Below are 27,096 nucleotides of genomic sequence, written 5' to 3' on the forward strand. Positions count from 1 at the left end.
TTTGTGTGTTATTCTCACAACAGGGTCGGTTGGGTATTACCTCAGGAAACTGAATTCAGTCGACTTTAGAAGGATTTTTTCAGATTCTGAGGGAATGAAAGAACATAACAAAGGAGACATAATCGGATTATAAGGCTGGAAGGGATTTTAATAATGCCCTCATTTTATAGATGAAGAAACTGAGGCTAGGAGAAGTGAAAGGACTTGAGCGGAGTCAATGAAATGGCAGATTCAGGGCTGACATCATGACACCCCAGTTTTATGCCATGAATTTTCCACTGCTACTCCTTCTAACCTTCTCCTCCTACTCAGGGCTAATGATGGGGCTTCTGTACAAGGCACTGCAAGAATTATCTCAGTTGTTCCTCGCAACCGACCTTGTGATAGGCACTTTTGAAAATCTTATTTTACATATGAAAAAATAGGCACGGGAAAGAGGGTCAGTAAGAGAGGCAGAAGGTAAGGCCGATTTAGGAAATGGAAAGTGGCTAGCTGCTAAATCATATTTTGGAAATGCCAACAAAAAAGTGGCAGTTGCCATCTGCCTCTACAAGGATTAAGTTACTAGCCACTGCAGCCACTGACCTTCAACACACCCTGAAAGGAGTTCAGGGAGATAGTTAGATATTCTCGGAAGATTTTATGAGCCCAATTCTTGCATCTCCTCATATCTAGGAAAGCACTAAAATCGTTAACAGGGACATCTGCTCCTGTGACTAGCAGCAAGCCTCTGCCAAAATGTGTGCTTGATTGCACGGATCCTCCTTCACTAAAACGATATATAATACTGGCCTTACCCCTACCTCTTCAGAGCAGTTTCTCAGAGCTATCTGAAATGCTGTCTCCTGGGCTATAGCCCTCATTTTGCCCCAAATAAAACTTAACTCACGATTCTTATGTTGTGCTTTTTTTTTTTTTTCAGTTGACAAAAAGCTGGTAACATGTTTTGATAGAGAACTTTGGCAAAACATTCTGAGCTTTTCCTGCCATCTTGAACCTGTTAACTACGTTTCTTGGAGCTATTTTCCCACTGATTTGCAAGCGGGTATGGATGTGTTGAAGCTTAGAGCTGGCATCTAGGATTCAGTAATTTTTTATTTACAGAGAAAAAAATTTTGGTGACCGTTGTATGTATTACAACGATTATACAGAAAGAAGCTACCTCTATACAGGTAAGTGAAAAATAGCAGTTTCAAGGAATATTTCAGAGGGCTTCAGACCTGAGGAGCGTTCTTAATGAAATAAGATTTGCGAGCTGGCAGTGAAGACTACGCCTCCCAGCTTGCACCGCGCCTCCCGCAAGTACAACGCCCTCCATCTCTGGGCCTGGACGCGTACCCAGGCGCGCAAAGCACCTCGGGGATTGTAGTTTTCTGGAGGCCCAACCGGTCCAACGGCCCGGAAGCAACCACCGGAAGTGCCGGCCCTAAGAGGTGGAGTCCGGACGGCGGCGGCAGCGGCGGCGGCGGCGGTTGCCAGGAGCCCGCGTTGCCGCCTGAGCACCGTAATATGGCGGGGAGGAGGAGGAGGAGGCGGCGGTGGATGGCGCTGCTCTCAGTCAGTACCAATTGAGCAGTTTGTTTCCTGCCAAGGCCCGGAGCGAGGGGAGGAAAGCTGCCGCGGCCGTGGGAGAGCAGGTGTGTGCGTGAGAGGGGCCTTGACTCCGCGGGTCCGGCTGCGAGGCCGCAGGGCGGGCGGAATGGGCGCGCTGAGTATCTGAGGGCGGGCTTTGCACGGAACCCGAGCGAAGGTGCCGGCCTCTTGGGCTTCGAGGCTCTGGAAAGGCTCCGGGTGGGCGGAGGCGGATATCCCGGGGGCCGGCGGCACCGGGCGCGGAGGTGATGCTCAGATGCTGGCACCGTCTGGGGGGTGTTCGGGATGGAGCCTTATCAGAGGAGTTGGGGGAGGTGGGCTTGGGGCGCTAGGGTGAGGGCAGAGGGTCCCCAGTAAATAAACTCGGGCCAGACCCGAGGAACCACCTCCTGTTGATAAAAGTGGTTGGGCCGTTTTTTTTTCTGGGGAGGGGAGCGACCCCAGGGTGTGCACTGGCCATTTCTGAACGGCAGTTACCACCAAGCAAAGACCCTAGGAGCGCTGTTTACTCTGCCTTTGCGATTCTCTGGGGGCAGAAGCATGAAGAAAAAAAGGGAATTCTCTTTATTACCCATGATGCTACTGGGTGGTTCCCACCCTTTGCTTCTATCTGGTTATAATCCCAGTTCCCTACCCCCCAGTTTAGGCAAATGGCAGGCGCCTAGAAATTGATTTAATGGGGAGGGGTCTGGACGCAGCAAAATGAGGAAGCTGTTGTCCCCCTTTCCACGTTTTTAAGTTAAATTGAATCTTACCAGGAACCAAGTACTGTCGCTGCCCTCCAGAAGTTCATAAACAAGTGAAAAAAATCATAGTCATCATCATCCTCTTCGAAATAAATGGCGCTCCCATTTATTGATGCTTTCTGCATATCCTACAGTATACTAATAAATCCTCACAGAATCTCTTTGAGGCAGATACTCTTGATTATCCCTATTTTACAAATGAAGAAACTGAGACAGAGATGGTAAGTGAATTGCCAAGAACATACAGCTAGTGTGTGTGCCTGAATAAGAACCTTCCCCTTTATTGCCTCTACAGGAAGTTTGTTTTTAGGAGGACTGATGGGTAAACAACCAGCTAACAACTGAAAACAAGGCAAGATGTGTTCTGTGTTACTTTTACCATTCCCTTCAGTGACATTTCTGATAGAGCACTGGTGAGGAGTAGGTAGCAGAATCATGAGTCTATGGGGTTTGCAAAGAGGCTCATTTGGAGAAGGATCATCGTCTAAATGGAGAAGACAGGGCATGTCTGAACTTGATGCAGCCAACAAATTATTAATTCACGTGGACCAGTAATGCCTGCTCTTAAAGTATGGGGCAGCGGATTTGTGGTTGGACTGGCCTTGTAGTCAAGGCTCCCTTAAAATAAAACCCTGCTGACAGAGGTAACTGTGGCGTGAGAAGCGAAGTGCCCTCTTGCTTAATCATATAAGATACAGACGCTCGCTTTTTAAATGGTTGCCTTTGCAGTTTAGAGGTACCAGTTTCTCTGAGAATAGGGTCATCTATGAAACAGTCATTCTCAAAATTCCATTCTTCCTTGCTAGCTTCTTTGTTGTCTTCTTTTTTCTGGTTTAGGTTATTGTTTGAGCTAATTATCCTAATTTATTTATTCAATATTTTTATGAAGTGCCTGCTGTGTACAGACACTGTCCTATGTAATGGGGATTCAGTGGTGAGCAAGACTGAGAAGGTACCTGTGCTTATGGAGCTTACATTTTGGTGGAGGAAGAAAGACAAAAACCAAGGAAATAAACAAGATAATTTCAGATAGTGGTAAGTGCCATGAAAATTGGGAAACAGCAGGGTAGTGTGATAGTGAAGGGTTAATTTAGGGTGCAGGGTTAATTTAGTTGGGATAATCAGGGACGGCCTCAGAAGAGGAGACCTCCAAGCTGAGACTAAAGGATGAGAATGATCCAGTCATGCTCTAGGGTCACTTGGTAACTTCCATAATCATCATATTAGACTTGTATTTGGTTGTTTAATACCTTATTATAGGCTATAAGTTATGCTGTAATAATATATTGCTGTATGTCTGCAATATGTATGACAAACATATACTGTTTAAGGGATGTGAATTTAACTTTCTGAAACAATGAGGCATATTTTTTATATGATGTTGTTGAAAGAAATATAAAACTTTTGCCATAAAGATATTTCCTTAAATTTCCCAGACCTTCCGTGCTTTGCTTGTGTGTCCATTGGAAGTATATTACATTAATTGTATGAGTAATCTGTTTTGGTTTCTTGTAATGCTGGATGCATGGGTTGTGTTAAAAAATCTTTTGAAGTATTTTAGTAGAAATGGGGTCATTTGAATTTCTCTTATATCTTAGCTTCTGCCTATTTTGATTGTTAAGATATCATAATGTGGGTTGAAGTCTAGATTAAAAAAGGAGGCCTTGCTATGGTTATCATGCAGTAAGGTGTTATGTTTTGTTTTTTACTTTTGCTTGTCTTATGAATATAAGTTTGCAAAATAATCTCATTTACACTCTAGAGAACCATTTCTTTGAAATTAAACTCTCAGTTTGCATAAATGAATGTAGAAATAATTAGAATTGATGGGATAGTAGGAAGAAGTCTTGCTATTAATAAGACTACAAGTTGGTCAAAAGCAGCAATATATCTTTTTTCATAATCTAGTCATAATTTTGAATATGATTTTTCTTCATTTCTAACTGTGATATTATTTGTCCCTGATACGTTAGCATACTAAATTTTTAAGTACCTTGAGGCTTAGGGCAGTATCGTATTGTATCTTATTTCATGTTTGCGTATCCCACGTCATGAATTGAATTTCCCTTCCCTCTCTCTTTTTTTCTTTGTTAATTAATTGTTTTAGAATGAACACTTAAAGAAGCATTATTGTATAAGTTTTTCTGTTTTCACAGATCATATCGTTGTTGGTTATGTGTCCAGTGATATCTCTTTCCCTTTCCCTTTCCCTTGTTTATTTAAAGGAAGCAATGCCAGACATAATGCTATGGGAACAGGCAATCAAATATTTAACACTTGCTAGATGAATGAATTTGGTAGCTAACCCTTCCTTTTACCTTGTATTTTCATAGCCACCATCACAGTTTCCCAGAAATTGTGAAATTACTGGACTGATTATTTTAAGTGGTTTGGTGATGGTTCCACTTTTTAACAGTAAAGTAGAATTAATATGAGAGCCAGTAGATTCTGTTTTCCACTTCTGACTGATTTGGTCAGTTATCATGGAGTCAAATTATATCCTTAAGATATGCAAGTAATAGACTTTGGACTCCATGATAGAAAAAAGAACTTTTGAAAGTAAATACCAGTTTTTATTTAACTAGCCCTTTTGTCTTTTTTTTGGCTACAAAACCATTCCTATCTTTGTATTATTTAGGTTTTTTTTTTTTAATAAATAAACCGTTGTACACATTTTTCTGCTTAGACTTCTTTCTTCTTTTTATTTTATTTATTTATTTATTTATTTTGGCTGCCTTGCCGCATGCGGGCTTTCTCTAGCTGCGGCGAGCGGGGGCTACCCTTCATTGCGGTGCGCGGGCCTTTCATTGCGGTGGCTTCTCTTGTTGCAGAGCACAGGCTCTAGGCACGCGGGCTTCAGTAGTTGTGGCATGCGGGCTCAGTAGTTGTGGCTTGCGGGCTCTAGAGCACAGGCTCAGTAGTTGTGGCGTACGGGCTTAGTTGATCCGCGGCATGTGGGATCTTCCTGGACCAGGGCTCGAACCCGTGTCCCCTGCATTGGCAGATGGATTCTTAATCACTACGCCACCAGGGAAGTCCTAGTTTTCCTTGTGATGTGTAGATAAGTCCTCTTGAAGAAAAAACATTATGTTTTACAACTGAAGTTAGTTAGGTTGTATAGAACTTTGTTTTCTTTCAGGTTTCATTGCTGAGTTCTTAGTACTTTCCTAAACTAATCACATTTAAAGATTGATTATGTACAAATCTTCAGAAATATTTAGTATATGAAGCAAGGCTTGACTGGGCGGGGTCTTGAGGTGCTTTCCTATACCCAAGAATTAGCTCCTGATCACTAAAACAATTCTGGGAAAGCCAGTTCTAGGAATTGTGAATTCCAGGAATATTTCAGTGCCCTACAAATTTGCCAAATAAATTAATATCTATTTTTGTCAGCACATTAAAAATGGCTTTTTTTCTCTCTTGTAGTGTGATTGTGGGAAGATGGAAGAGTATGAGAAGTTCTGTGAGAAAATTCTTGCCAGAATCCAAGAAGCATCACTATCCACAGAGAGCTTTCTACCTGTCCAGTCTGAAAGCATCTCACTTATTCGTTTCCATGGAGTGGCTGTGCTTTCTCCACTGGTAAGTGTTTTTGATTTTAAATAATCTTTTTTTCTATAGTGAACCACTAAGGTAGTTCACAGAAAAACAAAAGCAAGGCTGGCTTATAAATATCAAAAAGATGCCTGATCCTTTTCATAAGTAAAGAAATGCAAATGAGTTAGCGTTTGGTTTTTTTTGTTTGTTTGTTTTTTGCTTTTTTTTTTAACATATTTGATTGGCAAAGATCTGATAGGATCTAGTATTTCTTAGCTTGTGGGGAGGAGGCACTTAAAATGCACTTTTGCTGAGAGAATCCGTTGATTTTATTTTTTGATGAGCAGTTTGGTAGTGTTTATCAGAATTTAAAAGTGTATATAACCTTTGACTCAGCAATTCCATTTTGGGGAATATCTTACAATTATACTCATCCATGTGCCTGAAGAAGTATGTGTAAGGTTATAGGAGCATTGTTTAAAAGAGCAAAAGATTGATGAACAACCTAAATGTCTATCAGTACTGGACTAGTTTAAGTAACTGATCCACTTTATAGACTCTCATTAAAATGAGTACAGTAGATCTTAATGTGTGGGCATGGAGGGATCTTCACAAGCTACTGTAAATCACTGGACACAGCATGCTCTCAGAGGCAGTATAGAGTAGTAGTTAAAAGCCTGGCTCTGGATCCTTCTGGCCTGGATTCAGATTATTGCTCTGCCACTTACCTGCTGTGTGAACTTGCAGGTCCATTTTCTTTATCTGTTAAATGAGGATAAAAAATAGTGCCTACCTCATTGGGCTGTTTTGAGGAAAACAAACTAATACATTTAAAATGCTTACAACACTATCTAGATCATAGTAGGTACTCAATATATGCTAACTATTTGGGTTTTTAAATAAGACTGTTATATTCTTTCTCTGGGGAGGAGTGAGGGAATATTGGATGAGAGGGAAGACACACTTTTCATCGTGTTTCCCTTTGATACTGATTGAATATTTTATAAATGTATGTGACGTTATTTCAAATCAGAAAACTAATATTACTGAAAGAAAGCGAGTTTTAAATTTATTTCTTTTTTGTATAGCAGGATTTAAAAGGTCAGTATTTTCTGCCAACTTTTTGTAATGAAATTTTCAACCATACAGAAAAGTTGAAAGGATAGTTCAGTGACTACACACATATCTACCATTTAGATTCAACAATTTTTAACATTTTTGCCGTCTTCACTTTATTGCATTATTTGCTTTATTTAAAACTCTTTTTGCTTTATTGCTGAGCCATTTGAAAATTACAGCTACATGACACTTCTCCCCTAAATATTTTGGTATACAGTTTCTAAAAATAAGGATACTCTCCTACATAAAACTCCAATATCATATCACACTTTATGAAAATTAATAATAATTTTAATAGCATCTAATATTCTGTTTATATTCAGATTTCTTTATTTGTGCTCAAAATGTCTTTTATAACTTTTTTTTCTTGTCTGGATCCAGTCAGTTCACAAATAAAATTCACTTGTTACTTTTTTTAATCTCTGATATAGAATAGTTCCTTAATTTCTTTAAAAAATTGTTTTTTATGATAGTGAATTTTTAGAGATCTCACAGAATGCCTTATATTTTGGATTTGTCTGATTGTTTCCTCATGGTGACATTTAACTTGCCCTCTAGTCCCTGTAGTTCCTATAAACTGGAAATTAGTCTAATAGTTTGGTTAGAGTCAGGTTAAACATTTTTAACAAGAATTCTTTTGGAGATGATGCCATGTACTTCATATTAAATTAAATCAGAAGTTACATAATGTGTAGTTGTTTGTCTTTTAGTAATGTGTAGTTTGAACACTTGCTTCTACAGTGGTGACTGCCATATGACTCTAAAGGTATACATTTTCTTTTCTCTTTTTGATTAGCAAGTAAACTGTGAAATGATTCTTTGGTACCATGCAAATAAGAAAAGATTTTAAAACATTTTTATCAGCTACTTGATGACATATTGCTTGATTAGTTTAATATAGGCCAAAATGTCTGGGCCTTGTTGTTTAGGGTCTACTTCATCACTTACTTATTTGTAAGCAAAATCTAATGCTTATGGACCTTAATTCATGTTTTTAGGTTGTATTTGATAGTCAAATACTGCAACTTTGAAATAATTTTTTATGACATGTTTTCTATTTGCATAAATCTAAAATAAGTCTTGACTCCTTAACATAGTGACTAAACTTCCCAGGACTTAATAATAAAGACTTAAATCCACTAAAAAAAATATAATGCTTGGAAGCCTTCAATTTTTTCAGTACATTACATTTTTATTGGAGGTTACAATGAAATGGAACCAAATATGTGTTCTGATTTTGTAGGCAAATAAAACATTATCTGTTTCTTTTATCATTAAACCTTTGGACATTTTCTTGAGGTAGCAAAGAGGTGAAATGTATACTGATTAGAGGATTAGAAACTAAAGAATCTAACTGAACCAGTGAAGTAAGACATTACCAAATGAAAATCTCAACAATAGCCAAAAGGGTTAATTTTATCTTTCATTTCAGAGCATTTGATAAGTGAACAGTTTTTTTTTCTTTCAACTTTTTTTTTCAATTGGGAATAATTACTTACAGTAAAATGCACAGATCTTAAGTGTTAAAGTTCCATTAGTGCTGGGGACTTCCCTGGTGGCCTAGTGGTTAAGACTCCGTGCTCCCAATTCAGGGGGCATGGGTTCAATCCCTGGTCAGGGAACTAAGATCCCATATGCCACACAGTGCGACCAAAAAAAAAAAGCAAAAAAGGCAGTCCCATGAGTTCTCATCCATTTATAACTCACACCCACACAACATTTTCATCACCACAGAAAAATTTCATATGCTCCATCCCAGTCATCACCCCCAACCACTGTTCAGATTTCTTTCACTATAGATAGTTTTACCTGTTGCACACATTTTAAATCATTCTGGTTCAAAACTGCCTGATTTTATGATATTTTTACATTTATGAGAAATAGTTACATATTTATGATGTTTTTCAGCTTAATATTGAGAAAAGAAAGGAAATGCAACAAGAAAAGCAGAAAGCACTTGATGTAGAAGCAAGAAAGCAGGTTAACAGGAAGAGAGCTTTACTGACACGTGTCCAGGAGATTCTTGAAAATGTTCAGGTGTGTAATTTAAGCTCTTTTAAATTATAATTAAGAAATCACGAGTTAAGCATTGATGATAATTTTTCAGAAATAAATTTGCCTTAGTAGTTAATTACCAATATACTGTTAAGCTTGAGAAGCTTCATAATTTGTGATATTCCATTTCAGTTACTCCAAAGAAAATTCACTTGCTTGTTAGTGGTGCTCAGTACTTGAATCAGAGGGTACTTAGACAATGGACCCATACACTGAGTATAATTGCTTGTTGTCTGTGTCTTATGACTCTAAAAACATTGAATTCTCAGTGACAATGATAGAATTGGCCATTGTAGTTTACCTCTGAACTAATCAGACTATTGACTCAATGACCTTATTCTCATTCTCTGCTAAAGTAAATAATGTCCCCACTTTTCTGGTGAAAATTCTGCTCTTAGATACACAAATGCAATTTAGATTAGATAATAGAATTGCCTAGATGCATCTTAGATACAAATTGAAACTATTTAAACAACACATCTATACCTTTGCAATGATTTTTATTTAATTTAAATTTGTATAAACAATGTGTTTTAAGGTCTGGATCATTTCATACTAAAAACAGTGAATTAGATAAAACGAATAATTTCTGCCTTATATAACCCTGTTTCGCTGGTTACATCTTTTAATTTTTTTTGTAATCTTAGGGGTTTGTGGTTTGTGTAATTCATACTAGATGATTTATGTACAATGACCCTTAGGATATTTCCGACTAACTACTACCTTCATTTCTCTGTGGGTAGTAGATTTTAATTTGTAAAGTATAATTACTGCTCATATTGAGTTTAAAAAATGTAGTGAGTAGCACAGTAAAGGTGGGTTTTTTACTTATTAGATATTTCCTATGATTGGAACAAAAATGGCATATCATTCTTGGTCCACTGAGGGAATATATCAAATATACTACTAATGAGTTTATTGTTGAGTTTGAAGACTTTCTCTGCTTAATAGAACGTATACAATGTTGAACTATAGAGTAATGAATTAATTATGCAGATAGAGAAATTTTATATAATACAAATAGATTTCTAAGGTCTGTTTTACCTGTAAAATCTATGATTCTATGATAGATTTTGTTGTTGTTATTTAAATTGTCTAACCAAAGGCTTTTTTAGTGATGTACAAAAAGCATGGCTGCTGAATATCACAAATATGAAATGTTTAGCTATTTTGAGGAAATAATTTATTATACTTAAACCTGCGAACATGTGTCATGAGTTCGTATCCCTTTTGTTTTATTTCGATCGTGAGGTTGTGACCAAGTAGATCTTGTTGTACTGTTTATTGCATAGTACCTGGAAATCATTACATGTCTTGGAATTTGTAAGGTAAAATAAGAGTGCCATATTGCCTAAGAAAAAAAACACGTACAAAACAACCTAAAAATCTTTTAAAATTCAGGATTCTGGAGTGTATTCATATGATAATATGATAATGATTTCTGTCAGTTTCATATATGCTTGTATAATCTTTAGAAAACATCCTAGTTCACTTTTTGTTCTTTTGCAAAGTCGAATTATTTAGATACAAAATGTAATTTTATTTTTTTCCGTTGGATCTTTTGTGTATACAATTGTTTTCATCTTTATTAAATTTTTAACTTATTTTGCTTGTTCAAAAACTCATTAACAGGTTGCTGTTTTAAATGATCACCCAGTTAATCAAATTGAAATTTGCCTTAATGAATCAGGTTTTAAGTTGAAGTTTTTCTTATTTTTTAAGTATTAAGCTTGATGGCTGACCTATCATTTACCACAAATTTGTCTCATCATATAGAAGGATTTTAATTAAAATTTGGAGTAAGCGTATGGGAGGCAGGAGTCTTGGTATTGAATTATTTTTTTGCTTAATCAGTGTCCTGGGCAAGTTAGTCCTTGTTAAAGAGGAATCATCTATGTAAGAAATTTAATTACTTGCTATTTATCTTACACATCATTATCCCTAGATGATAGTTCTCGTAGGAGGAGCAGTTGGTGATGTTAATAACATATAACCAGAAGAAGGTTGAGGAAAATGCTTCTATTCCAAGATTAAATTGCACATGAGTATATGAATGTGTGTGTATATATATGCACATATGTTCATATTTGTATCAGATTAGATAAGTGACTTTTTTCCTTGTCTTTCTTTCTTTATTTTTGGATGCACCTGGCGGCATGTGGGATCTTAGTTCCCCGACCAGGGACTGAACCCGCGCCCCCTGCAGTGGAAGTGCGGAGTCTTAACCACTGGACCGTGAGGGAATTCTCTTTTAATCTGTTAGTAAATGGGCCAGGATGACCAGTAGATGCTTTTTGTAGTAATTTGAGCTCCATGTGATATAGAATACCATAGAAACGGTCATCTGAGTTTTTATTTGTGTTTTCAAATATTAGAACTCTGAATCTTCAGTTTCAGTTTCACTTTAAAAAACAATGAAATCAAAGGCTTTTTGTGTAGTGAGGAAATATTACTTTTTATTTCTTAAATTTTTATTTATTTATTTATTTATTTTTTGGCTGATCCACACGGCATGTGAGATTAGTTCCCCGAGCAGGGATCGAACCTGTGCCCCCTGCAGTGGAAGTATGGAATCCTAACCAATGGACCACCAGGGAATTCCTGGAAATAATAATTTTTAAATTTCCTTTTTCAGGTTAGAAAAGCACCTAATGCCTGTGATTTTGATCAGTGGGAGACTGAAACAGTTTACTCTAATTCAGAAGTCAGAAACTTGAATGTTCCTGCTACACTTCCAAATATCTTGCCAAACCCTACTGAACACTCTACTTTAGCAAAGTTTGAAAAGATAACTGGAATTTTGCCACTGAATACTGAGGACCAATTTAAATCTAATGGGATAGACTTAGCTAGGGACTCAGAAGAATTCAGTTATCTGAAGCAATGTGATAGTTCAAGTATTAGCCACGCAGAAAACGAAGCTTCTCTAAAGACCTCCTCAACAGCTGCACAAGAGCCACTTATTTCTGGTGGTCTCTTTCCAACAAATGAAGAACAAGATCCATCACTTTTGGAGGAAGTTACTCCCGATCCCTACATAATGAGTCTTCAGAAGCTGATGAAAAAGTCAAAGGAATATATAGAAAGAGAGCAGTCTAGACACAGTCTGAGAAGTAGTGCAAAGAGGAGTGTTAATGAGAGTTATTCAGACAAAGAAAATGATGCTGTTAAAGTGACTGACTGTGAAAAGGAGAAGGCCCAGTTGATGGGCAAGCACTGTGGTTCAGTTATTCCTGACAAACCAAGCCTTAATAAATCAAATGTTCTTCTCCAAGGTGCTTCCACTCAAGCAAGCAGCGTGAATACATCCATTTTAGGTAGCTTTTCTAAAGTGGACATACCTATACCAACTGGCCATTCCACTGTTTTAGAGCCTGATTCTGATTTTAAAGGCATTCCCACTTTTGTTACTGAAAATAATGTTATCAAAAGTCTTACTGGTTCATATGCCAAATTACCTAGCCCAGAGCCAAGCCTAAGTCCTAAAATGCATCGAAGGTGTTCTAGGCCATCATCAGCATGTCATATACTTATAAATAACCCAATAAATGCTTGTGAATTAAGTCCTAAAGGTAAAGAACAGGCAGTAGACTTAGTTGTTCAAGAAACTGATGAAAAAACAAATGTACCTGAAACTGTGCCAGAGTTACCAATTGATTTAGCAGGAGTTTGTTCAAGCAAGGTTTATGTCAGTAAAAATACATCTGAAGCCATACAGGAAATGGTTTTAGGTAAATCAAATCAGGTATGTCAATCTTCAGGAAGTCAATTAGAAAATAAAGTTATTCATGGACTTGCTATCATGGAAGGTCAGTTAACATCTGATGGGAGAGGACCACACAAAATGGACAGTACATGTACTGCAGTGGAAAGATTGCATGAGCCATATGCCACCAGTCAATGTATAGTGAGTCAAAACTTTGGAACTGTGAGTGGACTCAAGTCAGCCAATGTGTTAGAGAAAAACTCCTGCAATTTCCAAATGGGACTGAATAAGTCTTATGACGTAAAAAACCCATCTCCTTTACTGATGCAAAACCAGAATACCAGACAGCATATGGACACCCCTACAGCGTCCTGTGGAAATGAACAATTTTTGGATAACAGTTTTGAGAAAGTTAAACGGAGACTTGATTTAGATATTGATAATTTGCAAAAGGAAAACTGGCCTTATGTCGTAACAACTGGAATAGCTGAACAGGAAAGGCAACATTTGCCAGAAAAAAGATACTCTAAGGGGTCTGTCTACATCAACAAGAATAAAATATTAGAAAGTAGTTCCAAAGGTAAGAAAGCTTCGAAGTGTTTAATATCTGCCAAGCAGGTAGCATCTCTATTTAATACCTTTAATTGACAATTAATAATCGTCAGAATAATAATAATTGCAGAATAATTATAATTGTCTTCATCTGTTCATTTATCAGAGCATCACTAGCTACAGTTTACTGCCATTTGATAGGCTTTCTTAAAGGATTTTCCTATTTAAATTATGAATCTTTCACAATCCACTTGGTATTATAGAGAATATTGTTAATGACTGGAGGAAAAAGTTCTTGCATGAAACATCACTCATAGTTTTAATCCAGTATATTGCTATGATGTCTTCCTTTTGGACTATGGTTTCTAATATTTTCATCAGTTTGCCCTTTGATTTGTAATGAGATCTTCATGTAGTTGGCCCTTTAGTAAACACTTTAACACTAAATTATTAGAGAAGATATCACAAATAAGGCTCTGTGAGTAGTGTTTCAAGAGTGGTGTCTTTATTAATGAAAATTATTTCAAATTTCTTTCTGTTGCATCTAGTGTTATATCAACAGTAACTTGTTAAAACATGTCTTCTTTATTACTCCTTACTTTGTTGTCATGGCTCATAATTCTTCATTACTGATGTGGAAGACATATAAATCAAGTAAATTAAGTTTTTAGACACAGACATTTCAACTCTAATGGGATATGTATCCTCCTGAAAAAAACTTCATATTCTGTAAAATTGCACGCTAAAAGTAACAAGGTTTATAGGAAAAATAGGGTTGGGTTGGGGCAGACTGCATAACACCTGTGCGACTTTATAAGCACTCTAATAAAAACAGTTGATATCTGAGGAGCCAGCTTGGCTTCTCCAAGTAGATGACATAGCAGGCTAGAAGCTGTCTCGGTGAATACCAAAAGTACACAGACTGACCAAGTGGCAGTTCTGGCAGTGCTTTCACAAGAGGAAGGCCAGTGCGTGTGAGATGAGGCCAGGCATGGAGGCAGCCGGCTTGCTATCAGAGTGGGCAAGGGCGGCAGTGCATTGTGCCGAGAGCTGCCCGTAGCTTGGCTGCCTGCCTCGGGCACACCTCCCAGAGAGGGATCCCCTGGACAGGCACTTGTTTATAAAGTTTTTAAGGTAGAGCTGAATGGACTCCAGTTGTTGGCTGAGTGGTTGAGTGGAGGGCCTTTTTCCTTTCTTGCTGAATGTTACAATTCAACTGCTTTTCCAGCCCCCCTTGCCTATAAAAAAATTGCATGTGAACAACTGCAAATTGTTGTAGCTGAATAAAATGTATTTAGGAACAAATTATCAGAATACCATGGCAGGTAGGACAAATATAATGCGCTTATCTTCAATGAAAATCATTGACTGTGTATTTGGAAAGAAGGATTCTTTGAATTTAGTTGAATTATAATGGATTCCTAAATATCTATGTGCTACATCTGGGTAATACTTGATATTTCAACATTTCAAAGTATCACACCACTTTCTATTCAGGAAGTTGCATCGTCATACTGATTTAATAAATTTTTTAGTTAGTAATTAAAATATCTAGAATTTTAATATCCAATCTTTTTTGGAGCCTCAAGCTGAGTAGCTTTACACTGTAAAAGCAACATTTATTTTAAAAAAGTAAAACAAAGCAAAAGTAGAAGCTACAATACCAGAGACCCTGGAGAAGGACAAGAGTGAAGAAAATAAATGGAGGTGAGATGCACATGAGAACCACATTGTGAAGTTAATTGGAGTAAGGAGAATTGGACGGAACATGTAGTCTTGGCTTTATCAGTTCAGATCATGATGGGATCTGTCGAACGAGTGGGTTAGGGTGATGAGATACAGACCTTTAGTAGCATGAAATGAGAGGAGGGCAAAAGAGAATGTGATTCAAAGTAGGGACCTGGCTATATCTTGATTGTACTAGGTCAGATCCAGGAATACTCTCTGGTCAGAAGCGTAATTTAAATTGATGTTATAAAACATCAGATATTACTAAATTTTCTAAATTTGAGGGGACATGTTTCTTTTCAGAAGGCGAGGAGATATTAAAAAGCAAGATGTTAGCTTTCGAAGAAATGCGGAAGAGACTAGAAGAGCAGCACGCCCAGCAGTTATCGCTACTCATAGCTGAGCAGGAAAGGGAACAGGAGAGACTGCAAAAGGTGAGGAATTAAAATGTAGGGATATAGGGCTGGTGAGTGGAGTTTTGGTCATGTATAGGATACTTATAATTGTTACCCTTGTATAGCTTAATCTAAGGGGGTCATTGATTTTCATACATGGAGAGTATTTTTTTTTTGGATTTAAAAAAAAACGTGACTTTGGAATTATCAATTTTTTTTAACATCTTTATTGGAGTATAATTGCTTTACAATGGTGTGTTAGTTTCTGCTTTATAACCAAGTGAATCAGCTATACATACACACATATTCCCATATCTCTTCCCTCTTGCGTCTCCCTCCCTCCCACCCTCCCTATCCCACCCCTCTAGGTGGTCACAAAGCACCGAGCTGATCTCCCTGTGCTATGCGGCTGCTTCCCACTAGCTATTGGTTTTACATTTGGTAGTGTATATATGTCCATGCCACTCTCTCACTTTGTCCCAGCTTACCCTTCCCCCTCCCCGTGTCATGGAGAGTATTTTTATTGCCAAAGTGTGAGTTAAAATATTTTGATCCTTATCTAAAAATAAATGCATAATTTATCAAAAGGATACTTAATTGAATCCTTGATTCAAAATTTTTAATATTTTTAAAAGGTATTTTGTAAGTAGGTGCTGAAATATGCATTCTGTAAGAGTATATCATAAGAGGAAGGACACTTGTTTTAAGATTATCACATTTTAAAATCAATTAAATAGTCAATTTTATTTGAGGGAGGAGAACCTGAAATAAATAATAATTTGCTGATAATCATACATACTTTTAGCTGAGCCTAAAATACTATTTGGAGATATAATTAAAAGAGCTACCATATTATAATAAACTGTTAATCTACAGGAAATAGAAGAACGGGAGAAAATGTTAAAGGAGAAGAAGGTGATTACAGCGGAAGCCTCTGAATTGGACATTAGCAATGCTGTGGACTTAGAATGGAGAAAGATAAGTGACTCTGGTTTACTAGAAACAATGCTGTCTCAAGTGGACTCACTCCATACTTCAAATTCAAATAGTTCTGGTAAATATTTTAAAAAATCCTTTTCCATTTGAAAAAATTATCCTATAGTGAGATATATTATTTGGCACACTTTAAAATTGTACCTCCTTTTTATAAGTCATTCCACATCCAACCCACTGCTATTTGCCAGTTGCTTAGAAACTGGTGAAAAATGAAATGATAGCAGCAGATCAAAGACCAGTGAGCAGGTTCATGAGAAAAGCCACCTTAGCAAGGAAAATATCAGGAAATTTGACTCAGAGCTTGGTCTTTGTTCATTCAAGTAGCAGGTGATATTCTTCAAGTGATAACACAGTTTGCTATCTCCTGAATGATCTTGAATTACATCTAATTACCCAGTCCCAATAAGAGCTTATCTTCACATCTTCAATTATCCTGAGATGCCGTTTGTGTTCAAAAGATCCATCTGGTGCATAAGCTTAAAGTCCATAAATATTTTAAGTCTGCTGTGGATCAGTTTCAGAGTTGTTATTCTTAATGAGTGTCATGTTTATTTGGATGTTCTGTGTATTCTAATTATTTGACATCAAGTATAATACTTTATGTATATTTCTGAAGGTTTCACAAGTTCTGCCCTACAACACAGCTTTGGTTCTGCAAATGAAGTACCATTCTACCTCTGGGGATCATCAGCTAGTGGCTTGACCAAACTCTCAGTAACAAGGCCTTTTGGAAGGGCCAAAACTAAATGGTCTCAGGTGGGCAAACTTAAAGATATATGCGTGCATGTCTGTCTGTCTATATCTTTTCTAAAGAGCTATGTTATCTTAGGTTGTACAAATGAGGCATAAATATTTTGCAATACATCAAAAGCTTAGCTTTTATTAAAGATTAAACGACACAGAGTAAACACATATAGAAGAATTTAGTTCATTGTAATAGATTAAGAAAAACAATCTTGAGTATAATGCTCAGATTACTAAAATGTTGTGTCTATCTTATTTCTTCTAGGTTTTCAGTCCAGAAGTACAAGCAAAATTTAACAAAGTAACTGCAGTAGCGAAAGGATTTCTTACTCGTAGGCTCATGCAGACAGATAAGCTGAAACAACTTCGACAAACTGTAAAAGTAAGAGGATTGTGTAAATTGTATTACATTTCTGTCTCAGTTTCTATCAGTGTTGTGACAGCTGAGTTGGCAAATTAGTTCAGAACTTAGGCAGATCAAACATTTTTTAGCCACATAATATAGGCTGTTTTAGAAATTGATTAATCTCATTCAGATAATTTTTAAAAATATGTAAATGAAGTAGTTTGTGCATTTTTTGGTCTCACTTTAAAGTGAGTGCTGTTTGACTTCTGATGTAATAGTTTTGTGTTCTTCATTTCGTTTTGACTGAGAAAAAGAACAAAAGGAAACTCCAGTGATCTTGAAATCCTTCTAGAAAAATGAAGGAGCATTTCTTCTTTCAGGATACTATGGAATTCATAAGAAGTTTTCAGTTGGAAGCACCATTAAAGAGAGGTGTTGTTTCAGCACAAGATGCTTCTCTTCAGGAAAGAGTGTTAGCTCAGGTAATGCATGTATCCTCAAGGCTCTTAGGAAATGGAAATGTTTTATTTCTCTGCCTTCACTGAACCACTGAAAGTAGGTTTCAATGAAAACTTTAACCTTTTTCTCTAAATAAGAGCATACGTAATACTACTGACCTCTAACCTCATCTTTTTAAATGGGTATAATATTTTCTTCTTTTGAACTTAGTTGCGAGCTGCCCTGTATGGTATTCATGACATATTCTTTGTAATGGATGCAGCTGAAAGAATGTCTATTCTACATCATGATCGAGAAGTTCGCAAAGAGAAAATGCTCAGGCAAATGGTACGTTACATCACTTTTAAACTAGTGAGTGAAAAAAAACCTCTATTTCTTTTACACTCACAAATTATTTCTGATACCAAATGTGTGGGTTTTCCCCCCAACACCAGATCTCTGACACCAGCTGAGTGTCCTACAATTCAATTCAGTTCTGATACCATCTACCTGGAGTTAGTATCAGATCCTACATGTTAAGGAGGCAGTCTTATGAGACTGCCCCCACTTCAGATGCCAATCTCATTAAATAAATCTTTAGGAAAAAATAGGAAAGAATATTTGTACTTGTTTAGATACATATTAATTATACATGTTAATTCAAGGGTTAAGTACATTTTATTAATAATTATGTTGCTTCTGACCAACTGGCTATAAAGTAGGGTTCCCATGACTCCCTCCTCGGGTTTGGAAATTTTTCTAGAATGGTTCACAGAACTCAGGGAAACATTTGCTTACATTTAACGGTTTATTATATAATAAAGGATACAGTAACAGATACAGATGAACAGCCATATAGAGAGATGCATAGGGCGAGGTGTGGAAGGGCCCTGAGAGCAGGAGCTTCTGTCCTGTGGAGGGTGTGTGCCACCTTCCCAGCATGTGGATGTGTATTTTAGGGTTTTTATGGAGGCTTCATCACGTAGGCATGATTGATTATTGACTCAATCTCTAGCCTCTGTCCTGTCCCCGGAGGATAGGGGGTGAGGCTGAAAGTTTCAAGGTTGTAATCGTGCTTGGTCTCTCTGGTGACTAGCCCTCATTCAGAGCCCACCAAAAGTTGTCTTATTAGAACAAAAGATACTTTGGGGAATTTCCCTGGCTGTCCAGTGGTTAAGGCTCGGTGCTTTCACTGTCGGGGCCCGGGTTCAAAAAAATTGCTTCTATCACCTGGGAAATTTCAAGGGATTTAGGAGCTCTGTGTCAGGAACCGAAGTCAAAGATCAAGCATTAGAACAAAAGATGCTCCTATCACTCAGGAGATTTGATTAAAAGGGTTTTAGGAGCTTTGTGTCAGGAACTGGGGTCAAAGACCAAATATTAATAGGAACCAGGGGCAGATCAATCGATTGATTGATCTATCTATAATTACTTCACATTGAGGTTCTTCTGGGTTTGGTGTAATTGATACTAAATATCATTCTTTATTGACTTTAGCACCCATCCTACAATTCTTTTTTTTTTTTTTTTTTAAATATTTATTTATTTATTTTTGGCTGAGTTGGGTCTTCGTTGCTGTGCACGGGCCTTTCTAGTTGCGGCGAGCGGGGGCTACTCTTTGTTGTGGTGCATGGGCTTCTCATTGCGGGGCTTCTCTTGTTGCGGAGCATGGGCTCTAGGCGTGCGGGCTTCAGTAGTTGTGGCTCGCGGGCTCCAGAGCGCAGGCTCAGCAGTTGCGGCGCACGGGCCTAGTTGCTCCGCGGCACATGGGATCCTCCCAGACCAGGGCCCGAACCCACGTCCCCCACATTGGCAGGCGGACTCCCAACCACTGCGCCACCAGGGAGGCCCCCATCCTACAATTCTTAAAACAGGTAGTTCCCAGGATTACCAATAATATTTAAATCTGTAGACAAATTTAAAGGAAATTGGCAAGAATTACATACTGTTTTTGTGATTAGATTTTTGAGTTAAGTGTTGAATATTGCTTGGATGACTCATAAAAAACTGTCGGCTGCTCCTGATTGAATTTCCTTGAAACTGTCATGTATATTTTACCTCTTTTGGAAATCAGAGTTAGAAAAGAGGCTCCAAATTAATTTGAAATACAGTTGATCCTTGAACAACATGGAGGCTTAGGGGTGGCCCACAGTCAGAAATCTCAGTGTAACTTCTGACTCCCCAACAACTTAACTACTAGTAGTCTACTGTTGAGCAGAAGCCTTACCAATAACATAAACAGTCAATTAACACATATTTTGTATGTTATATGTATTATATACTGTATCCTTAAAATAAAATAAGTTAGAGAAAAGAAAATATTAAGAAAATCATAAAGAAGAGAAAATACATTTACAGTACTGTACTGTATTTATCAATACCATAATTTATGTTGTCTGTTTATAAGATGAATCGTGTCTGTTAAGTACCTACATCAATATTGTCTTATATGATACAAAACACTGTAGATGTTATATGTATTACTAACGGTAGACATCAAAAATGAAAAGATAAAAAAAAATGAAAAGATAATGTGAAAAACAAGTTCACATTTATTTACAGGTATAACAATTCATGCATTGATAATGAGGAAGCAGCAATATATTTGATTTATGGGAACCTAGTGTAATCAGTATGATTGCTTCACAGTAGCCTAGCCTGTACAGTAAGGAATAAATTGTTATAATCATGGCATACAGTGTTGTCATATTCATAATACAGTATTGGAAACAGTGTTACATTTAAAAAAAAAAACCACGTACCTGTGATGATAGGCTGTAGTTGAGAGAGAAGAGAGGGAGAGGGAGGCAGAGAGAGAGAGAAAGAGCAAGAGGCCTGCATACTGTATGGTAATGTAACTCTTTGAAAGCAGTTATAAAACAGTAAGGAAACTAACACATTAATTTTATATTAAATATCACTCACCTTATGCTTATGTAAGGATAGACTAGTATATACATATATTTTATGCATTCATGACATAAAATTTTTTTTCGTATTTCTAGGTTATGTGGTTCATCTGTGAGTTTTTAAAAGTTGTCATAAATCTCAAAAAAATTTTCCAATATATTTGTTGAAAAAAAATCTGCATGTAAGTCACCTGTGCAGTTCAAATCTGTGTTGTTCAAGGGTCAACTGTATATCAGAGTGTTGGAGATCTGTGGTTTGAATCAATGATCTTAGTGTGGTTGGCAAAAGAAAAACAAGCCAAATTTATACTATTTCATTGGGAAAAATAATTTTAATTATTTAATTAAAAAAATTAGACTGCTTCAATTGTAAAGACTAAGTTAAAGTTCAAAATGCCAGTAAGAGAAGCTTTTCCATGCAATTTGAGATCATCCAATACTATACTTTAGCGGTATTACTGGTACCACTACAGCTTCATGTTACTTTTGTATTTTAAAGGATAAAATGAAAAGTCCACGAGTGGCTCTTTCAGCTGCAACACAGAAGTCTCTTGATAGGAAGAAGTACATGAAGTAAGTTTTTTTCATGTCTTGTCATATTCTAATTTAATTATTATCAAGCCAATTAATTTTAAGCAACTGTTGGTTTGTATATTCAAATTAGAAATAAAGAATTGTTAACTCTTCTGCAGCTGAGGTGATAGAAATCCCTTTATATAAATAGTTTCGGTGGTAAAATCTGATTTTATCTTTAGATAAATGTATTAACTAATAAATTTGTCAACGTTCAACTTGTGTAATTGATAGCTAATCAAGTAATCTTAAAAATACTTAATCCTTATATTCAGTGTTAATTTTATATCTTTTAAATATATTCTTTTTCAAATATCCTAAAGACTTCATAGCGCAAAAAACTTAATGCAAATAATATTCTGAAACTATCCTATTAAAACTCTTCTTTCTTGAAATTTGTCTTTAGTATGCTTATTACAGGTCTTTCAGTAGTGCACCAACTTTGAAATGATGATTTGTTTCTGTCATCCTGTATCACATTTGTAATCATGTGTTTTCCCCCTTTCTAAATACATTATTTGTGTGTCCTTATTTTTATATTGTGTTAGAGGTGCAGAAATGGGAATGCCAAATAAGAAATTTCTGGTTAAGCAAAATCCTTCTGAAACAAGGTGAGAAAAATCACTTAGTCTCAGTAAGAGGCTATTTTTTAACTTTTAAGGAAAAGAAAATCTTATAAATCCCAAGCTTGTTTTTTGTTGGCTTTGTTCTACTTTACATCAGTAAATCTCTCCCTGTTGGGGTGGAGGGTCACAGAGTCAGAATCCATAGTAACACCTGGTCATGTACGTGGTCATGTGCCAGACCAGATGTTCATGGAGCTTTCTGTAGGACATGCTATCTCTGATGGAAATATGAGCCCCATATGTCCTGAGTTCAGTCTGCAGTCCAAGGGGTCTTTGATACTTACTTAAAAACCTTAGAAAGCTAGCTTAATGTTTCTGACCTGTTTTCTGCTCTTACAAGAGTGATGTTTTGTTTCTCAGATGTTTGAAAGGAAAAATTCCTTCTGTAAAGTACATAAATAAATCATCTAAAAGCACAAGGATTAATATTTGTGTTAGACATCTCTTTCCTGATTAAAAAAACCGAGGTTTGTTCTCTTGGTGAGCAAATAAGCACCATATTAATACACTTTAATCAATTTGTTTTGCATTGTGATAATGTATAGGCCAAATCATTGCATTGTTGACTTCTGCCTCACTGTTTCTTTCATCTGTTGAAAGAACGTGGGGGAAAAACTGAATTTATCCTATTGAATTAATTTTTTATTTACCTTGTCAACAGAGTCCTTCAGCCAAATCAAGGACAGAATGCACCTGTTCATAGGCTACTGAGTAGACAAGGGTAAGAATTCAACACACATGGGTATTTAAAAATATTCAAATCAAGATTAGCTTTGAGAGGGATTAGCTTTTTATATAAAGGATAACTATTTTCAAATGTGATCTTTTTATAGTATTAGGAAGAGCTTTTAACGTTTTGTTCAAAGATAACCCTTTGATGTACTGTTGTGTATTATATTTTAATTATCATCTTATGTTGGCGTGTTTCTACTTTTCATTTCATACCATTTTGCTCATTAAATAATGTAAACATCCACTAAGTAAGTTCAACATCACCAAAGTGTTTCTCCAACAAAGCGTAAGTCATGGTTATAGTCTCCTGACGAAGGGAAAGGTATAGTTTCTTTACTGTGCGCATGCATGAGACTTAATTCTTTTCAAGCTTATTTGTGCTTTGAACGGTTGATGCAGTATGGTTGCTTTTTTTGAATGTTGAACATTTAGAACTTAACGCAAGTGACTTATTAATTTTTTTATATTCAATTAGAACCCCTAAGACATCAGTGAAGGGGGTTGTGCAAAATAGACAGAAGTCTTCACAGAGCAGAGTGCCTAACAGAGCGCCTGTTTCAGGTGTGTAGCGAACAAATTCCTGAAACCCATTCAATAGAAAGACGTGCACAAGCTGCCCCATGACCCAGGCCATACCAGCGGGATAGAGTGTCTTTCCTTGCCACCATAATTTTGGCATATTCACCGTCATTCCTACTAGTGATCATTTGTATTAGTATTTTGCAGCAGTCAGGAGATCTTAGTGAAACTGTGGTTCCAATCTTGATTTCTGTAAATTCCATGGAGACACTATGTATTTTTTAATCTGAAAACTTTGTAGAATTATACATGCTTAACTCAGAAAAGTTTTTATAAATGAGTAAAATATAATGATGTGATGTCTAAATCTGTGCATGTCTATTCAGCTTTGGGGAAGTGTATCACCCAGGAATATTTGTATCTGCACATAAGGGGAAGAATTTCTCTCTGACCACAAGGTCACATGTGAATATGCCAAGTGGGAGGGGGTGAAGTCTTAATCTTTTGCTCAGTAAGAAGCTTGAGCTAAATTTCTCTTTATGTTCATTATTTGAGAATTATTTAAAGGCTAAGCCAAAAAGTGTATTTTAAAATCCTATTTATGGTGGCAAAAAGACAAATTCAGTGTTGAGCTAATGCAAAACCCTTAAGCTAATGTTTTAATATTTTTTAGGTGTCTTTGTTAAGACACTATGATAACTCACCAAAAATTATGTGATCCATTAAAAATACTTTCAAAATGCTTTGCTTTAACTAGACTGCTTTCTAAACATTTAAAAGAAACCTAATCACCAGGCAATTAAAATTAAATCTTTAATCAATTCTAGTCTTCTCATTAATACACCATTAGTCATATTTTAGAGCTTTTATTACTAAGTAATTTTCTCCAAATTAGGAGGGAATAAGCAACATAAATTTTTTCATGTTATTCACATAATTTCAAAGAGGGAACAAGATATTGATCACAACTTTGAATTGATTGCTCACCTTTTGCATGTATATATAGTGAGTTTAATTCATAATGTTGAATATATAGAGGATAATTTAAAAGGTCATCTTTTGGAATTCACTGTGAGTGACAGTCAATGGAGTTGTTTTAAAGGGGATTACAGAGCTGAAAATCCTGCTTATTCCAGAGGTAGAATCAGCTGGTTTGAAAGATAACCATTTGGAAGAACTCAGACCAAACACCAGATCTGTTGCTTGTGAAGTTACATGGAATTTTAAGACATTTTCAATTTTTTCTCATGTTAGTGTTATATATTGTAATAAGTCCTAGCTAGTTGGCAAATCATTGAGGAATTAGTATTGTTTTGCCTAATGTTGTCTACTGCCACAGTGACTACTCTCCATATTCTTTCTCATGCATTTCATCTCCACTATTTGTCACTTGTGAATCTATAAGTAAAATAGCAACTACTGTTTCTATTCAGTAATACGCAACAGTATAAAGGATGAATAGGAAGTCATTGCAGTTAACGTGTACAATGAAGTTTAGTATTTAGAACTATTGTGGTCTAATTGCATTGCAACATAATTATTAATAAAAATGTACTTAACCCTTGAATTAACATGTATAATTAATATGTATCTAAACAAGTACAAAAATTCTTTCCTGTATTTTCCTAAAGATTTATTTATACATGAGTGCATATTTAGACAATTGAAAAAGACTAAAGAATTTTATCCTTTTACATAAACTGAAAATTTGGCTTATGGCTGACTAAAATTCTACTATGAATCTCAACACAGGGATCCATAGTTGCTTTTGAAAAGATTATTCTTTCCTCCTTAAATTTTTAATGGCCTGGATTATGTTTCAAACAAATTTGAAATTATGCTTTGATTTGATGTACATGGAGGACAAACCTTTTATTAAGCATTTTATAGAAAACTCATTTTTATGTTGATAGACTATCATATTCTTAGACTGAAGTACAATTGTAAGGCGTTAAAGTTTGCTGCAAAGCAATTAAAGTTTATAGTTTTTAGAAACTAAATTGCAGTCTCTGATCTCATATATGTTTTAAAACATTCATTTGATGTCTTGTGCTTGACTTAAGAGTTTATAGTGAAATTCAGAAACTGCTAATTAAAGCAGAGTAGGCGGTAGTAATGCAAAATGGTTAAGTAAAACAATGAATCAGGTAGAATTGGGTTCTCAGAGTTTCTACTTCTAGCTCTGTTACTTATACAGGTGACTTAACTCTCCTATGTCTCAGTTTTATTATTGTTAAAACAGTAGTAACAATTTTGACCTCGTGATTATTTTACATAAGGATTAAATATAATAATGTGTTTTGCTTAGCTCAGTGCTTGGTACACAGTGGGCACTCATTAAATGGTATCATTACAGAAAAACTAACATTGAGAAATAATACTAGTTTTGCTCTATTTTTAGGAGTATATGCAGGAAAAATCCAAAGAAAGCGGCCAAATGTTGCGACAACTTAAGAAGACAACATTCATTAGGATAAAAAAGGGGGGAAGGGTTAGGATCCATATTATTTTCCCTGCTCACGACTTTTTATTTAACTCGGGACTCTGTTTACACGGGCAAAGTGATGTCAAAGGGCTGAAAAATCATCTGGATATTTTGGTCAGTCTGGCTAATCCCATCCCCCCCACCGAATTTTCCTCTTAATATCAGTTTCGGGTGAAGACAAATTAGTGTTTAGTAATTGGCTCATTTCTGTCCTTAACCTGCACAAGCATAAGTTTGTTTTATTACTCAGGTGTCTGCCGAGAACCTTTTTGTAAACTTAAAGGACATTTGCGTTTATTTCTATAAAATATTGAAAAGGTGTGATAACTTATAAATAAGTTCTGAAATATAAATTTCATTAATCTCTGCACACTGATTGCTGAATTTGATAAACTAGATACTGTTCTGTTTGAGGGGAAATTATTGCAGAAGAATGTTTTTCCCCGGTTTTGTAACTTTGAAAACTCTGATTAATCTCTCATATTCTTGGACTTACGGTATAACCACATGGGATAGAACACTTGCCTGTTGATTGTGGTCCGCCTAAAATTCACCACAGGAGTAGCTGGGCATCACCATTTTGGTCACAGGTATACGTTCCTCTCAACAACTAGTTGTCTCACAGAAATGTTAGGCTTAATGTATGTTAATAATGTATGTTACCCTAGTACTATTAGAAACATTTCTATTAAATTATAAAATCTTTCTGTGGAGGGTATAACAAATTTGGGGAAGATAGCACAATCTTCTTAAATGTAGTAGCGCTTAGGAATGAATGCATTTTACATCTATTTCTTTAAAATAGAATAACATGTTGCATGCAGTTACATTTTCTATTTAGTCTGTTTATTTCTTCATAGTCTGCTTTTTTTAGCATGCTGGATTTAGGGGAGAATAAAGGGCTATACAATATGATAAATTCAGATTTTCAAATGGGATAATAATACTGTCTAGTTGAAAGTCTGCATTACATAAGAGGCACTAATGTTTAAGGTTTTTCATCACTTACATAATCAGTTAAAATATAAACCAAAAAATGTTACCAAGGGAACATGATTTTATGAAAAAGAATGTCACTGTTAATTTATCATGCCATCTCCAAAAGGGCTTTGTGCTTCTCACATAAAATTGGGAACATTTATGTGTACATTTAATCTTTCTAACTTAAATTTTAAAAAGATACTGGTATTTTGAAAATGCAGACTGTATATATTCTTTATATTCTCTTAAGAATGTCGAGATAAAGATTGTTTTCTTTGATTTTCCGTTCCATTTAAAATTTAACTTTTACATCTAG

At 36.1% G+C, this 27,096-nt stretch overlaps 1 protein-coding gene across 6 annotated transcripts; it reads left to right on the forward strand.

Annotated features, from left to right (window-relative positions):
• Positions 1-1,445: 1,445 nt before the first annotated feature.
• CCP110 (centriolar coiled-coil protein 110) lies at positions 1,446-26,115 on the forward strand. 6 transcript variants are annotated; one of them, XM_061208304.1, is made up of 16 exons: positions 1,446-1,637; positions 3,229-3,374; positions 5,766-5,921; positions 8,904-9,032; positions 11,686-13,336; positions 15,340-15,470; positions 16,308-16,485; positions 17,044-17,183; positions 17,437-17,553; positions 17,898-17,999; positions 18,187-18,303; positions 21,364-21,437; positions 21,986-22,048; positions 22,725-22,784; positions 23,271-23,356; positions 25,716-26,115. In XM_061208304.1, exons 3-16 carry the CDS (start codon positions 5,781-5,783, stop codon positions 25,766-25,768), a joined length of 3,042 nt encoding a protein of 1,013 aa, XP_061064287.1. In that variant the 5' UTR covers positions 1,446-1,637; positions 3,229-3,374; positions 5,766-5,780; the 3' UTR covers positions 25,769-26,115. The 6 variants fall into 6 exon arrangements, 5 of the variants coding, with proteins under 5 accessions (XP_061064287.1, XP_061064286.1, XP_061064288.1 ...); XM_061208303.1 differs by lacking the exon at positions 3,229-3,374; XM_061208305.1 differs by lacking the exons at positions 3,229-3,374; positions 23,271-23,356.
• The last annotated feature ends 981 nt before the right edge of the window (positions 26,116-27,096 follow it).

This window comes from Eubalaena glacialis, chromosome 13 (assembly GCF_028564815.1).
Source record: "Eubalaena glacialis isolate mEubGla1 chromosome 13, mEubGla1.1.hap2.+ XY, whole genome shotgun sequence".
Lineage (NCBI taxonomy): Eukaryota > Metazoa > Chordata > Mammalia > Artiodactyla > Balaenidae > Eubalaena > Eubalaena glacialis.

Bases quoted from the DNA above. Each gene is read 5' to 3' on its own strand.
- CCP110 (XM_061208304.1), top strand. From the start codon at position 5,781: ATGGAAGAGTATGAGAAGTTCTGTGAGAAAATTCTTGCCAGAATCCAA. The intron at 17,184-17,436 runs GTGGGCAAACTT...TATTTCTTCTAG, and splicing joins CCAAAACTAAATGGTCTCAG to GTTTTCAGTCCAGAAGTACA. The intron at 21,438-21,985 runs GTAAGTTTTTTT...ATATTGTGTTAG, and splicing joins GATAGGAAGAAGTACATGAA to AGGTGCAGAAATGGGAATGC.